Genomic DNA, 15,690 nt, shown 5'->3' on the forward strand with positions numbered 1-15,690 from the left:
AAAAAAAAAAAAAAGAAACGAGAGGTTGGAAGGTGGCTCAGTGGTAGAGTGTTTGCCTTGCATGCATGAGGCCCTGGGTTTGATTCCTCAGCACCACATAAGCAGAAAAAGCCGAAGTGGTGCTATGGCTCAAGTGGTAGAGTGCTAGCCTTGAACTGAAGAGCTGAGTGACAGTGCCCAGGCCCAGAGTTTAGGCCCCAGGACTGGCAAAAAAAAAAGAAGAAAAGAAATGAACTTTACAACTTGGAGGGGGGGGGAGGAAAGGGAAGAGGGGTACTGGGGGAAGGAAGAGATAGTAGGAGAAAAACAAAGGAGGGGGTAACAATGCTCAATAAACAATGTACTCATTACCTTACTCATGTAACTGTAACCCCTCTGTATAGAATCTTTACAATAAAATAAAATTTTAAAAATAATTTAAAAAATCCAGATTTTGGAGGCAAAAGAATTAGCTCTTCAACAAGTAAATTACAAGGGAAAAAGAGATGGAAATGGAAAGAGGTTATAAGACATTCAAGCAAATGCAGAATCTGGAGCCAGATTAAAACAAAAAAATATTCTGAAAACTATTTATGAGACTATAAAAACTGAAACACTGATTTGAAATTAATAAAGTATTAAGAAGCTGTGAGGTAAGATATTGACAACACATTTATATCTAAAAAGAGTTCCTAAGTACACAGGCTATAGATATGAAGTTGAGGCTAGTCTGAGCTAAAAAGTAAGACTCCTGAAAAAAAAAAGAGCGAGCCATTTTTTTTTTTTCTGTCATGGGGCTTGAACTCTGGGCCTGAGTGCTGTCCCTTAGCTCCTCAGCTTAAGGCTAATACTCCACCACTTGAGGCTAATACTCCACCACTTGAGCCACAGCGCAACTTCCGGTTTTCTGAGTGGTTTATTGGAGATAAGAGTTTCACAGCTTTTTCTGCCCGGGCTGGCTTTGAACCATGATCCTAAGATCCCAGCCTCCTGAGTAGCTAGGATTATAGGCATGAGCCACTGGTGCCTAGCCGAGCCAATATTTTTTAACATATGGATGGCCAAGCCAATATTTTTTAACATATGGATTAATATGATCTATCCTCTGAGATGTACTTTATAATGTCAAAAGGAGGACGTGGGTAAAGCACAAATAACAATATTACTTACATATGAATAGTTGTGGAGATGGGAGGGCAGGGATGATAGGGGAAAAACAAAGGAGGAGGCAACAACTCATTACCCTGCTCATGTAATTGTAACCCCTCTGTACGGTATTTTCACAGTAAAATATTAGATATTGGCTAAGGAAATGTGGGGTTCTTGCCTATCTTACATATTACTGGAACATTCCCAAACAGAGCTTATAAACCTTATATAGTATTTACTGAAAACAGCTAAACAGAATGATATATATTACATATAAATATATACTCATGCAAAATAATATACACACTGCTAAAGCAAATAGACAAAGGAATATACACAAATGGCATTTGAGAGGTGATTAGGAAGATGAGGAAACATAAACAAGGCAATGAATAAAAAACTAAGTGAATATGACCATGTGCCCTCAATAAGGAACCTGTCCAACTCAACTCTGACTCTTAAAGTCTAAAAGGCAACAACAATAATCATCATCAAACATCAGCACCAATACATAAAGGGAAAGAAATGTTGATATGAGGTTACATAGGATAAAAGCAGATTAAGAGGAAGGAATCACATGGAGAATAAATAAATAACTGCAGTGAAAACATTGAGGCATGGTCATTGATTTTTTTTTCTGCCCCTAGACAATGGAATTAGAACTCAGAGTCAGTTGTTCCCTTGTTCTGATTAATCCAGTAAGTGTTAATTTCAGAAGGTCTTGAAAAGAGCAGAGAAGTTAAATTGCAGACTAAGGGAATGTGGCAAGGAAGGTCTACAGAGTTCCCTGGAACAGCCAAAGGGAGAGCAGGCCATGGTGAAAAGTAAACAGACCAATGAGGGAAGAGCCAAAGAATGATAGGAGGTGGTTAAAAAAAAAAAAAACAACAAAGACCAGAGAAGAAAGATAGTATGCTTTATGATTTAAACTCAGACTGAAGGTCTTTGGTCTTAGGTAATTAGAAATAAACATAAGGTATATCATAATAGCTCTTAATTCTTGTCAGAACTATCTTGTATATAATTCTTTAATGCCTTATATTTCCTACAGAATGGTCCAAAATTACTAGTATGGCCTAATAAAGTATGACCCCAATCTATTTATACAGCTTTATCTTGATAGTCAACTTCTTCTGCTAGCTTTGCATGAAAATGTTTTAGCTCAACAGAATTTTTAAAACTACTATTTTAATCTATCATCTTCCAATGTGTGCCACTAACTACAATTCAATGTAACTAGCATTTTTCATTATTTAGTATGTGGAAGGAAATACACTAGGTATTAGAGAGAAATAGTTTTCAAAAATTTCTTATTGTACCCTAAAGTAAGAATTTATTTTGTGACCTACCCATGTACATGTACATATATATATACATACATATATATATATACACACACACACATATTATATATGCTGAACTAAAAGTCTCCCCAAAACATGTATCCCCAATACATGTGATACAATACTATTTTCTGTTCCATTTTATTTAGTCTATCCCATTGAAGAGCTGAGGGACAGTGCCCAGGCCCAGAGTTCAGGCCCATGACTGAAAAAAAAAAAATAAAGTCTGTCCATTCAAAACTTGAAAATGCTCTATTTTTTATTTTTAATAAATAGTACAATGTGAAGAACATCATTCAATGAATGCTTTTCAACTTTAAATTTAATAAGATTTAAATATATTCCAACTATTTCCAGGGAAAATTTAGTGTTCAAACTGAAATATGCTGTAAAGGTATGAGACATTGGGTATCAAAGATTTATACAAATATAAGAATGTAAAATACCAAATCATTCAATTTAATATTGACTACATGGTAAGATGTTTTAGGTATAAATTATGTTGAATAAAATATACCACTAAGTTTAATTTCTTTTCATCTTTCTTAATGAGGCTACTAAAAAGGATTATACATGTAGCTTGAATTATATTACTATTGGACAAGATTACCAGAGAATAGAATATACCAGAAATAGTTCTTTACTGTAAGGAATTTGACATTTGGGAGGAAGATAAGAAAAAACCAATTAGAAAGAATAATATATAATAACTAAAAGTAATACATACTTATTACAATTTAATGGGGAAAAAGTCAAAAGATAAGTTCAAGTGGTCCAAATGCAAGACATAATCAGAAGTGATGATTTTCTCTATCTCCAAAGAATTAATTTTAATACTGGCACTGGAGCTTTTAAGGGCAGAATTTCATCTAACTACACATAAATTAAGCCAATAAAATAAAATAATTAAATTTCTAAAAGTATGACCCTACTGGTGGCACATGAGGTGATTTTAGGTGAATCACAGTAATATTTTATTCAGCTTGTACTGACAGGCCCTTGTTTATTTTCATGCTCTTTAACAAATACACACTAGTAAAACAATCAACACATAAAACTCCTAATTTTACAGATGCTATTGTGTGACGTCTTTATATAAAAGAAAATTCTGTAAAGAAAATAAGAGATTTGGTTTTAAAAATATTAAGTAAATTATTGTACAGTTGGTCTGTGGATAATATACCACTCACAGACACTTTTGTTTGAGGTGATTTTTCAAGATAGATTTCTGGTAGGACATCAAAATATTTAATTAGAATTATATCAATTAGTTGCAGCTTGCTTAATAATTGATGAAAATTACTATCTCAAATTAACTTTTACAAAACATGGAATTATTTTGATTTAAGTCACAACTTCCCAACAATCCTACCCGTATTTACCTTAATAATCTACAAAAGCTGCGCCGGTAACTCAGCCGCTGGCTTGCTGCAGCCACACTGGGAGGAAGAGGAGGTCGGGGTGGGAAATAAGCTAGTGTTGCAGAGAATATTAAGCAGACAACTCCAAATTCTGAAATCAAAACAAAAAGTAAAATGTTAACTAACTACTGATAGAAAACGTTTAAAAGATATGCTTATTCAGTGTGAACTAAATCTTACACCAGTATAAAGATATGCAAAAACACAGTACCTAGCCACAATATCTTAATCCAGTGAGAAAGGTGGAAATGGACATTTTAGGAGGACGCAGAAAGAAATCACTCTATAGGCAAAGCACTATGAAGACTGAATGAATGAGGAGTAGACAACTGTTATTCTGTGCAGAAAACATTAAAATCCAACAGTGCGTTACTGTAAAGGAGATTTTTGAAACAGAGATAAGATGTCTATTTTTGGTTGGTCCTGGGGCTTGAACTCTGGCCTGCGTTGTCCTTCAGCTCTTCAGCTCAAGGCTAGTGCTCTACCACTTGAGCCACAGCACCACTTCCGGTTTTCTGAGTGGTTTACTGGAGATAAGAGTCTCATGGACTTTCCTGACCAGGCTGGCTTTGAACCAAGATTCTCAGATCTCAGCCTCCTAAGTAGCTAGGATTACAGGCCTGAGCCACTGGTGCCCAGCCTAAGATGCCTATTTAATAAAGGACAATACTGAGGAAGAAAGATTATGAGAGAAAATTGGTAGAATTTATTTGATCAAGTGTAAGATTTCTGAAGCCTCAGTAGGACAGATCCAATTTACAGAGCATTGCAGGAAAGTTAACAGGACAAGAGAACATTCTAAAAATAAGCAACCAATAAGACAAAAAATTTAAATACAAGACTAGCTAATGTGGAATATTGAACAACCAAAAGAAAATGAACACCCAAGCCATCTTAGTTTAGCCCCCTTACAGAAAATGAAGTTTCTAAGACTTCATCCTCCTTTCCACAGTGCTGGCACCTGGAAGTCCCTGCTTTTGTTCTGTGCCCAATGGACAAGAAAAGCACAGCATTCACTGAAATCAGGAAACTTGGGACTACTGACCTACCTGTTGAAACCCTCACTCCTTTTGGACCAATAAAGGTCCAAAAAAAAAGTACATATCTATATGTACTTTTTGCCGCACAATTCTATTTCTAGGATATATACTTAGTGGATTTGTATGAGACACCTTAATAGATTTTTTTTGAGGGGGATGAGGGGGTTGGTCATGGGGCTTGAACTTGGGCCTGGATTCTGTCCCTGAGTTCTTTTGCTCAAGGCTAATGTTCTATCACTTAAGAGCCACAACTCTACATTGGTTTTCTGGTGGTTAACTGGAGATAAGCGTGTCACAGACTTTCCTGCACAGGCTGGCTTCAGATCACAGCCTCCGGAGTAGCTAGGATTACAGGCATGAGCCACCAGCACCTGGCGTTGTAGATTATTTTACTTAATTCAACTAGAAAGTTATATATTTCCAACTTGGACAGACAAGATTGCTAATTTACAGAATAAGCATCTTTACAACATGCATATTAGTCATTTACATTTCTTCTGTTTTTGCCTTGGTCATATTCCTTGGCTACCATTCTAAAGGCATTTTTGTTAGTAGCTCTGTGAGATATGCAAAATAGAAAGCTGTGCTCCTAAGAGGAGCACAAAAATGGAGGGATAAAGGGTGAACAAATGCAGCAGTGGTACTCACTAGACACTATGCTGAACATGAACCACACAAATTGTGGGTATGGATGAAATGGAAAAAAATGGGAGAGAGCGGAGGAAGGGATGACATTGTGCAAAAAGAAATGTACTTATTACCTGGCTTATGTAAGTGTAACCTCTATGAGTACCACCTTTATAATAACAATAAAAATCAAAAAAGCCTCAGGCTCTCTGATAGGTAGCTTTGGACATGGATTCCAATGCTGTCCAACTATAATGTGCTACTGTACACACTCCTGGAATGTGCACTGCACATTCTCTTCCGATAATGTATCATAAGAGGTTGTAATTTTGTCACCTTCATGGTTAAATAAACTGACTTCCATCTTGTTGACAACAAAATAAGGATGGTCCAAATATTTTGTATCATTTATACACCATTATGAAACCATTGGCATAATTTTATCATTTGAAAAAGGAAATCCTGTACCCATTACTCTCAAATTTCCCAGCCCTAGACAATCACTATATTACTTTTAGTCTTTACGGGTTTGAGTATTAGAAAATTACAAATTTTATATGTGGTCTTTTGTGACTGACTTCTTTCACCTAGCATAATGTTTGCAAGGGTCTTTCTGCTGGAGCATGTATTAGTCTGGTACTGTCAGTACCGTGCTTGATTGTAAGTGTGAAAACTGATAGGCATGAATTCTTAATTCTCCTTTAAAAAAATTCTTTTTCTTCAAGACTGTTGTGGTTATTGCTAATTGCATGGAAGCCATGAGCCAGAGAGATGCAGAGGATTGGTATGTGCCTAACACTGCCTTGAAGAGACACAGCTGCCATTTAGGCTTTCAATAAGATGACTGATACTACCAAAATAAAGTTTAAAAGTTAAGTGCCACCTATTTTCAGTTTTATTGGCTTATTTTTATGTTTCAACTGTTTTCTTTAAAAGAATTTAGCCATCTATATATTTAAAGTGAGTATCTGTTGCCCCTGCCCTTGCTTTCAGTTTTATTTCCTCTATACCACTTCTTGAAATGTAAATTTCATCATACAACTTTCTAACCTTTTCAACTTCTCCAGAGTGGTGAACTTCAAGCTCTCAACCTTTCGCAGATCTGAATCACCTGGCTTCCACTCTGGCTTTGTCCAGTGCTAGTCTCATCAGATCTAAAACACTCTCGGCTTCAGCTACTTGGATTACCAGGTTCTATTCCTTTACTGGGCTTTTTCTCTGTGGTTTTATTTTATTCTTCTGCCACCTGATTTTGGCTAACTCTCCATCCCTGAAGTTTTGAGATGCTGCATCTCCAAGGAGCTTTGCTTGAAACAAAATCTGGACTAGGTGTTCCTCAAAGGAGTTTTCAAAGCAACTTGAAATGGTTTGTATGGCATCTTCCTCCTCTGTTTTATCACCATTTTCTCTTTGAAAAAAACTGTCTGCATATTTCAGGCTACTGTAACTTGTGTTGGAGCAGGAACCATGTCTACCTCAGTGTCAGGCTCAGTGACAAGTACATAAAGCTCAAAGTATGTTCATATGTGAAGAAAGAATTACTAACATTCAAACACACATTTACATCACCATTGACATATGAAATTACAGGTCCTGGACATACTGAGTTCTCTTATATCCTTCTTCCTTTTGCACTGACTATTCTTTCAATCCCATGAACATCTGGTGAACTACTGATGAACTTCTTAATTTTATCATTATTACAGTCATGTGAAGCTTTCCTGACCTTTCAGCTTTTCTCCAAACCTAGGCAAGTTAGGTTTCTCTACGTCTGTATAGTTAATAGTTTTATTTATACTTATTTTTGATCTTACCAATTCCAATTGCTGAGCAGAGTACTTAACATGCAGTCAAAATATATAAGAACTGTTCTGTTGGAGCTGTACACCAGTGGCTCACATCTGTAATCCTAGTTATTTAGGAAGCTGACACCTGGAGGATCCTGGTTTGAAGCCAGCCTTGACAGAAAAGTCCATCTCCAATTAACAGATGCCATCTCCAATTAACCAGCAAAATACCAGGGTGGAGGTGTAGTTCAATTGGTAGAGTGCCAGTCAAGCAAACTGAACAAGTATGAGGCTCTCAGATCAAACTCTGGAAGCAGCAAAACAAACAAACAAACAAAAAACCCAAAACTAAAACCAACCAACAATGATAACCCAAAGAGTTCCACATCAGGAAGGAAACAATGAACAGGCATATGGGGAGGGGAAACATACTCAAGAAGATCTGTAGGAAATTGAATATAAGAGCAGACTTAATTTCTGACTTCAGAAATTAAGCGAAAAAGGATCCAAAAGAATGTTTTGGAAAGGTTGATACACATGGAGAGAAGAAAATGAAGACTGTAAGTGATCACAGTTAGGTGAATATGACTAATAATGGGAACATGGCAAGGGAGAAACAGTTTTATATAAATATAAAATGATAGTATATTGCAAGAAGATACAAGCATATGTGTTATATACAGTGCTTCATGGAAAAAAGGATGAAAAGGGCAAAAGTAAGACTGCCATCTAGCAAGAATACATTTTAATTTAGTAACTTCCTAGGAAAGATAGGTTTTAAATAGTTATCTCCATGTTATACAAAAAGGAATGCATGTTATGTGTACATGTGTATTATCTGGTAGTGAGATTGTGATAGGAATAAGAATCATTGTCTGCCAGGAAAAGGAAAAACTTCAGATTACCTGTATATAACACAGTCTCGATGCGATCTTTAATATGAGCCCTGCTACTCTCTGCAGCAAGAAGAGGTGCTGTCCCATTGGGTGCTGGAACAACAAGCGGTCCCACTAGAAATGCACATGCTCCACCGAGGTAACTGAGCATTGACGCAATCGCTGTGGCAGTGGCCCGTTCATCTGCAGAAAACCATGTTGTGGAGAGGAAGGGTGGGGCATTCATTACCGTTGGACCTGCCAATCCATTTAACAGTTGTCCTGCGTGGATTAATCTGTAATTAGAAAAGTTACAAAACTGTGAGTTATTTGAAGTAGAAAAAAAATCAGCCAAAAAAGAAGTTTAACTATGACAATAAGAATAAGTAGCCTGGCATGGTGGCTCATGCCTGTAACCCCAGCTATGTGGGAGGCAGAGATCAGAAGGATAGAGGTTGAAGACCAGCTCAGGGAACAACAGTGAGATTCCATCTCAAAACAAAAACTGAGCATGGTGGTTTCCGATCTGTAATCCTAGTTAATACAAGAGGTATAATAAGAAGATAACAGTCCAGGCTAGCCTGGGAAGAAATGTGAAACTCTAACTCAAATATACCTAAAGCAACAAGGGCTGTGGGCACGGCTCTAGTGATAAGAGCATCTACCTAGCAAGCATGAGGCCCTTTTTGATCTCCATTCTGAGAACTTTAAAGTTTTTCACTCAGGGTTAGTACTTTACCACTTGAGCTACAACTCTATTTCTGGCTTTGGCCAGAATTGCAGATAAGAGTCTCATGAACTTTTCCTGCTCAGGCTGGCTTTGAATCATGATCCTCAGATCTCAGCCTTGTGAGTATCTAGGACTACAGGAGTGAGCCACTGGTTACCAGTGGATCTGGGTACTTTATGAAGAGGAAAATCCTGGCCAATTTCCTCTATGCTTGAGGAAAACAAACCCTACAAAAAAGGGGCAAGTGATGTGGCAATCTTCCAAGAATCCTATGCCTTCTCAAATGGATCACTACAGGGGCTTAGGACGGCCCTGTATGTTCATATACATACACATACATGCACATATTTATGTATATGCCTACATATATTTACATTTTATTGTTATTATTAAGGAGTTGTACAAAGAGGCTTGTAATTCCATAAGTCAGGTAATGAGTGATTTGGACAATGTCACCCCTTCCTTCGTTTTCTCCCTTCCATCCTATCCACAAGTTGCCTAATTCATTTTTTAATAGTATATGTTGAATACAATGACTGCATGAAAATAAATACATGCTGTTAATGAATATGATACACTTAAAAGGCAAGTTGACTTCCCTACTAAAAGGTCTAAGGGAGATCAAATACACAGTTACCATTTTTTTCACTTCATAAGTATTTACTAAAGCCTCTAGTTCTTGCCATATACCAAACTAAGTACTTCCTATAACCTTTGTTTCATTTAATTTTATAATACCACATGGTAGCTATCATTATTCTCATTTATTGAAATTTTATTGAACTGTAAAAGCTGAAGCCAGCAAAGGTTAAAAAATCTGCTGAAATAAGTAGTAACAAGTAAAGCTGAAATTTAGATCAAGTCTGACTTCAACTCACATATTCTTTCTAGTGGGCCACCACTCACAATACTCATTCATAGACATAGGAAGCACCACAGCCCTAGAAACAACACAATAAAGCTCAACACTTCATACCCATCTTTTCCCAGATACTGGAAATTATACAATGAGAAGATGAGTTTAATTACATATGCATTGCTAAGTATCTGTGAGGTTAAGGATTAGAATCACAGGTTAACCAGGCTTTTTTAGTTATTTTTTGGGAGCGGGGGATGAGGATGGAAATAGGTTCTCATGCATATTCTTTCAGTTCTAATACTGATTTTAACTTTAGTTTTAAGAGTTATTGAGGAGTAGATTCTTACTTCTATTATTGCATCTGTTCTCAGTATGTTACTCAACACTCTTATATCTTACTTATCTCATTGACCAAACCCTTTGTCTTTATTGTTCCCTGCCCTCAACATACACATTCATATTCAAGAAAAGACTTTATGGAAAAAAGAAACAGAAGTCCACACAACCTAGACTAGAAAGAGGAACAGCTTAATCTCCTGCCTTGGAAGTAGAGAAAATGAAAAAGGATAGTATATAAGGCATGCTTTCATACTATTTTCCCGTCTTGTTTGCTTGTTAAGTATCCTGTTTCAGATTTCTTCCCTCTCCTCCTCTTCTAACAACTACCATCTTTAAGTCACTTAGGAAGTTTTCTGAAAGCAGAAGGAAATAGGTATATGGGAGAGGAGGTAGAGTCCTAGTATAGAAACAAGTAAGTTAGAAGTAAAATATTATGAAGTTGGTCTGCCTATATCTTTTTAAATATCTTCTTTAAGGACAAAGTAGCTCTAAGTGTCATTAATAATACTAAGCAAATGGAAAACATTTTAAAATCTCCTATGTAAACGGAACTATTTTTTAGATGATGAAAATGAACTGAAACTGTTTACACAATCAGTTCCTCAAAAAGCTGGTTGCTCCCACAGCAATTTCACTATAGGAAGATTCCTGATCCTGACTCCAGATGGCACAACAATCAGACTATGCATGATGGCTCTTTGACAGTACTCTTAACTGAGCTGTTCCTAAAAGCAGCATTGGAATGAATAAACTTGATGCCTAAAAGTGTTAACAATAAAAGAAGGACATGGAAGAAATGATTAATCAAAAACAGATAAAAGACGTGAAATAGGATGAATTCAGAGTTAAAAGTATAAAACTCAAATTACTGCTATAGCTTCACTTTTCATTGCCGTTCCTAAATTATCCAGGCAACAAGTGCAAGAATCAGAGAATGTGTGAGATAATTTAAGGTTTATCCAAGTGCAGTTCACTAAGTTGTCAGGAAAGAATATCCCTTCTACAACATGGCACTTGTGATAAGTGTCCAGAGAGCATAGAGCACTTGGGATTCTGTTTAGAGGTCACTGAAATATGAATTATTAGTTAAAATCATCTCAAGATTAAGACAAATATATTTGACATTTAAAAGTTACCAGTTTTTGGCCGGGCATTGGTGGCTCATATCTGTAACCCTAGCTACTCAGGAGGCTGAGATCTGAGGATCATGGCTCAAAGCCAGCCCAGGCAGGAAAGTCAGTGAGACACTTATCTCCAATAAACCAGAAGCGGTGCTGTGGCTTAAGTGGTAGAGCACTCGCCTTGAGCTGAAGAGCTAAGGGCCCAGAGTTCAAGCCTCACAACCAACAACGACAACAAATTTTAAATAATTGCTTGGTTTTTGCATTAAAAGCCATCACACACAGTCTTTATAAAAGATCTTTTGGCTTTTGGGATAACCTTCTGAATCTATGAGGATTACCCACTAGCAGGTAAGCCCAATTCCTTTTTATCCAGCATCTCTTAGTTTTTCCAGAACTTAGTCTTGGTCCTCCTCATATGATATCCCAGAATCCTCAAGGCTTGGCAATTATATAATATGCTGATGGTCATAAAGTATTGTTTGAGTGACTCTGTGATGTTACACCAATCAGTAACATAAAGGTTTTCATGTTTGTCTGACATTCTTCTACCATTAAATCACCTTTTGTCTTTTCTCCCAGTTACTGGGGATAAAATCCAGAGCTCTTGCATACTATACAATCACTGTACCATTTGAGCCATGTTCTCAGCCCTTTGCCTTTTATTTTTGAGGTAGGGTTTTGCTAATTTTACCTTAACTGGCTTCAAACTCATGATCCCCCTGCTTCAGACTCCTAAGTATCTAAAATTACTGGCATATACTATCATGGCTTGTTAAACTGCCCCCACTTATGAAATGAAATCTGAAAATACCATTTTAAAATAAAGTTACGTTTAATATAAAAGCCTAATTTTCTTATCCAGTGTCAAAGCAAAATCTGAGATTAGTTTTTCCAGAAAAATGCTGACTCTTAAGACATAATAAAATCATATAGATATTTCCAAAAAACTCTCTAAAATGACAACATAAGATGATAAAGTATTTAATATAAGCAGCAGTCATTATTTGACTCAATACCATGTGTTAAGTATTCATTGTGTATTGCAAGGGCACTGTAATAGGTACATATGGGAACGTAAAAATAATAAGTCAAAGTTCTTCAGTAGGGGTTTAGTTCCAGTGTAAAGCACCTAGCTAGCAAACAAAAGGAAGGCCCCAATACTATTACCAAAAAATAAGATAAACTAAAATCAGCTTGAGCATTTCTAGGCATAGGTGGAATGTTACCTATCATCATAGGAAGAAATACCGGAACATAAAAAAATCACAGGGCAATAATCAGACCTGCTCTAATGTGCTTGTCTGTGAGGCCTGGACATGAGTACAAATGGAAGTCTTTGCAAGCCCTCTTGTCGCTACGCCATGACCTGGGAACACACCAAGGACGAACAGATTTGGCAAAGAGGTCTGGGGTCCAGTAAATAAAGAGATGAGCAAAGTGGCACATCTCCTGGGCTCTATGTACTCCTCTCTCTGAAGGATAGCCAGAGTGGACATTAGCAGGCATGGAATCTTGGACAGATATCCTGCAGCAGTTCTAAGGTGGGTCAGGCAACAATAGTGGTAGGTGAAGGAAGGTGTGGTTTGGAGAATTGTTAAGGAAATATAACAAGTACAGTGAGGCATTGTGCCAAGATAATAATGCCCACTAGATGACTGAATAAGCAGGTCTAAGTTGGGATGTAAATGTTGATATTGGACTGGTGGAGAATAAACACTAGAGGATATCAATATTTTAAAAATAATTAAGAGGACTGGGAATGTGACTTGGGGGTAGAGTGCTTGCCTAGCATGCATGAAGCCCTGGGTTTGATTCCTCAGTACCACATAAACAGAAAAGGCTGGAAGTAAAGCTGTGGCTCAAGTGGTAGATTGCTGCCTTCAGCAAAAGCTCAGGGACAATGTCCAGGCCCTGAGTTTAAGCCCTGGGACTGGCAAAAAAAAAATAGTTAAGAATCTAGAAAGATGATTAAGAAGGGGCATTACAGGGGCTGGGAAGGTGGCTTAGTGGTAGAGTGCTTGCCTTGCATGCATGAGGCTGGGGGTTCCATTCCTCAGCACCACATAAGCAGAAAAAGCCAGAAGTGGTGCTGTGGCAAGTGGTAGAGCGCTAGCCTTGAGCTGAAGAGCTGAGGGACGGTGCCCAGGCCAGAGTTCAGGCCCCAAGACTGGCAAAAAAAAAAAAAAAGAAGGGGAATTACAGAGGCGGTAAAGAAAGGAAAGAGAAAACAATGGTATCTTTCCAACTAAAAAGGGTTTCAATAACAGAAAGATAGTTGAAAACAACTTAAATGTCAGGGGTGTGCAGAAGCAGGTTTGCCTGCTGGGCAGCAGAAAGAGAGCTATGTGGAAGCTCAAGGAGGTAATTTGAGAGATCTAAACTTGCTTCCTTACCTGCAATGCCACATCCAATGACAGGCATGCATATCCAGTTAGGGGACTGCATGCTGCCTGCAGCTCTGCAAGTCTCTCAAGCAGCAGGTATGCTGCCTTCTTCTCCTATTCTCCTCTCTTTGTCCTCAACACCCTTCATTTTTTCTCCTCCCTCAAGTCTTTCCTTTTCTCTTTTTCCTCTCCTTTCCTAACTTCTATGAGCTTAGTTTATACTACCGCTGCAAGCCATGTAATAGAAAAATGGATGAGAGAGGAATTTCCCTAGGAGGCTGAGAGACATGGTAGATTGGAGGTGCAGAAGTATCTAGCAACAACAGAACTGAGATGGTACAATTACCTAACATAACAGAACTACTGAGGCTTGCTAACAATGCTTCGTCCATGGGAGTTGCTGCCCAGTCCTGCGGCTGCTGTGGGTACCTTTTGCCCTCAATTGGTGCCCTTGCCCATGGAGAGGACAAGGCCTCTGTGGACATGAGGGTTGGCACCCACACATATTATTCAATGTACTTTAGCTTTTCAAACAAATGCCAATAGCTGGAGCTCAGACTGAAGATCAATAGTTCACACTTTCTAATGTACTTGACATTTTAGCTTGTATTTAATGATATTCTGGTATCCTGTCCTTCTGCTCCCCAACATCCTGGAAAATCTATAATTCCTAAATTATGTCTACTTAGAATAACATGATGTCATATAATTTGAATTTCTATGGCCATAAAGGACTTCCAACCTTACCTGCAATGGCCTTCAGACCTTACCTGAATAGCCAACCCTTTTCATAGAAGTTAACACACTTAAAGTCACATTTCTAATTGTAACTTTCCATTATCTAAAATGTACTAGGTGGAACCCTAATCATGTTACTAACTAATGGCTAAGCCAGGACTAAAAATCAAAATTAGAACTGATGCTATTGGCCCACATCTGTCTGCTTTCTCATATGGTCTCATTCAGCAGGAATAGCCCAAATCAGACTATTAAGATAACCCAGAGTTCTGGATGCAGAGGCACACAGTACCTGACACAGTTTTATTCTGTGCACAGACCTAATTTCTAAGCCTCCAGTGTACCAAAACTAGGTCTGAGACAACATGAGAGACATTTTAGAAACTTAGCAGTTACTTCCTCAATATAAACCTGATATTCTTAAATTCTGTGCTTTAAAATATGAAATAATTGGGGCTGGGAAGGTAGCTCAGTAGAGCGCTTGCCTTGCACACCTGAGGCTCTGGGTTCGATTCCTCAGCACCACATAAGCAAAAAGAAAAAAGCCGGAAGTGGCGCTGTAGCTCAAGTGGTAGAGTGCTAGCCTTGAACTGAAGAGCTGAGGGACAGTGCCCAGGCCCACAGTTCAGGCCCCACAAATGGACCCCTCCAAAAAATTAAAAAAATAAAATAAAATATGAAATAATTTAGAATTACGTGCAAAACTTAATAAACCAACAATTCAGAAATTTCTCCTGATTCCTATTCATGTCTTTTCAAAACAGAATTTTTATATATTCAAAATGGCAACAGTGTTAAATAGCCAAAAAAGACAGGGCAGTAAAAAGCCAGAAATGTTATGTATTTAGTACAGGAAAATGAAGTTAGGAAAAGGAAAATTAAGAGATAATCATGGAAAAGTTATGAGCCTTCTAAAGATTTTGTTATGACTCCAATTTTATTGTATGAAAATGTATTATGTTTTTATACTTCAATAATTTTACCCAGGGGCTGGGAAGGTGGCTGAGTGATAGAGTGCTTGCCTTGCATGTATGAGGTCCTGGGTTCAATTCCTGAGCACCACATAAGCAGAAAAAGCCTGAAGTGGCACTGTGGCTCAAGTGATAGACCGGTAGCCTTGAACTGAGGAGCTAAGGGACAGCACCCAGGCCCAGAGTTCAGGTGCTACAACTGACAGAAAAAATAAAATTGCCCAATCATGATTCAATTAAAAGTATTTATTGAGTATCTCCTCTGTGGTCAAGGTATCTGTTGCTAGACATTATAAGAAATACAAAGGAGGGCAGTTTAGCCCT

At 37.7% G+C, this 15,690-nt stretch overlaps 1 protein-coding gene across 1 annotated transcript in view; it reads right to left on the bottom strand.

Moving 5' to 3' along the window:
• The window catches only part of Dirc2 (disrupted in renal carcinoma 2), a gene marked incomplete at its 5' end in the record, with an annotated part of 81,362 nt that overhangs the window by 32,645 nt on the left and 33,027 nt on the right, over nucleotides 1–15,690 (bottom strand). The window contains 2 exons of the mRNA XM_013019433.1: nucleotides 3,854–3,983; nucleotides 8,252–8,517. Coding sequence (XP_012874887.1) covers nucleotides 3,854–3,983; nucleotides 8,252–8,517 — 396 coding nt within the window. The remainder of the gene's footprint in view (nucleotides 1–3,853; nucleotides 3,984–8,251; nucleotides 8,518–15,690) is intronic.

This window comes from Dipodomys ordii, unplaced genomic scaffold (assembly GCF_000151885.1).
Source record: "Dipodomys ordii isolate 6190 unplaced genomic scaffold, Dord_2.0 Scaffold45, whole genome shotgun sequence".
Classification (NCBI taxonomy): Eukaryota; Metazoa; Chordata; class Mammalia; order Rodentia; family Heteromyidae; genus Dipodomys; species Dipodomys ordii.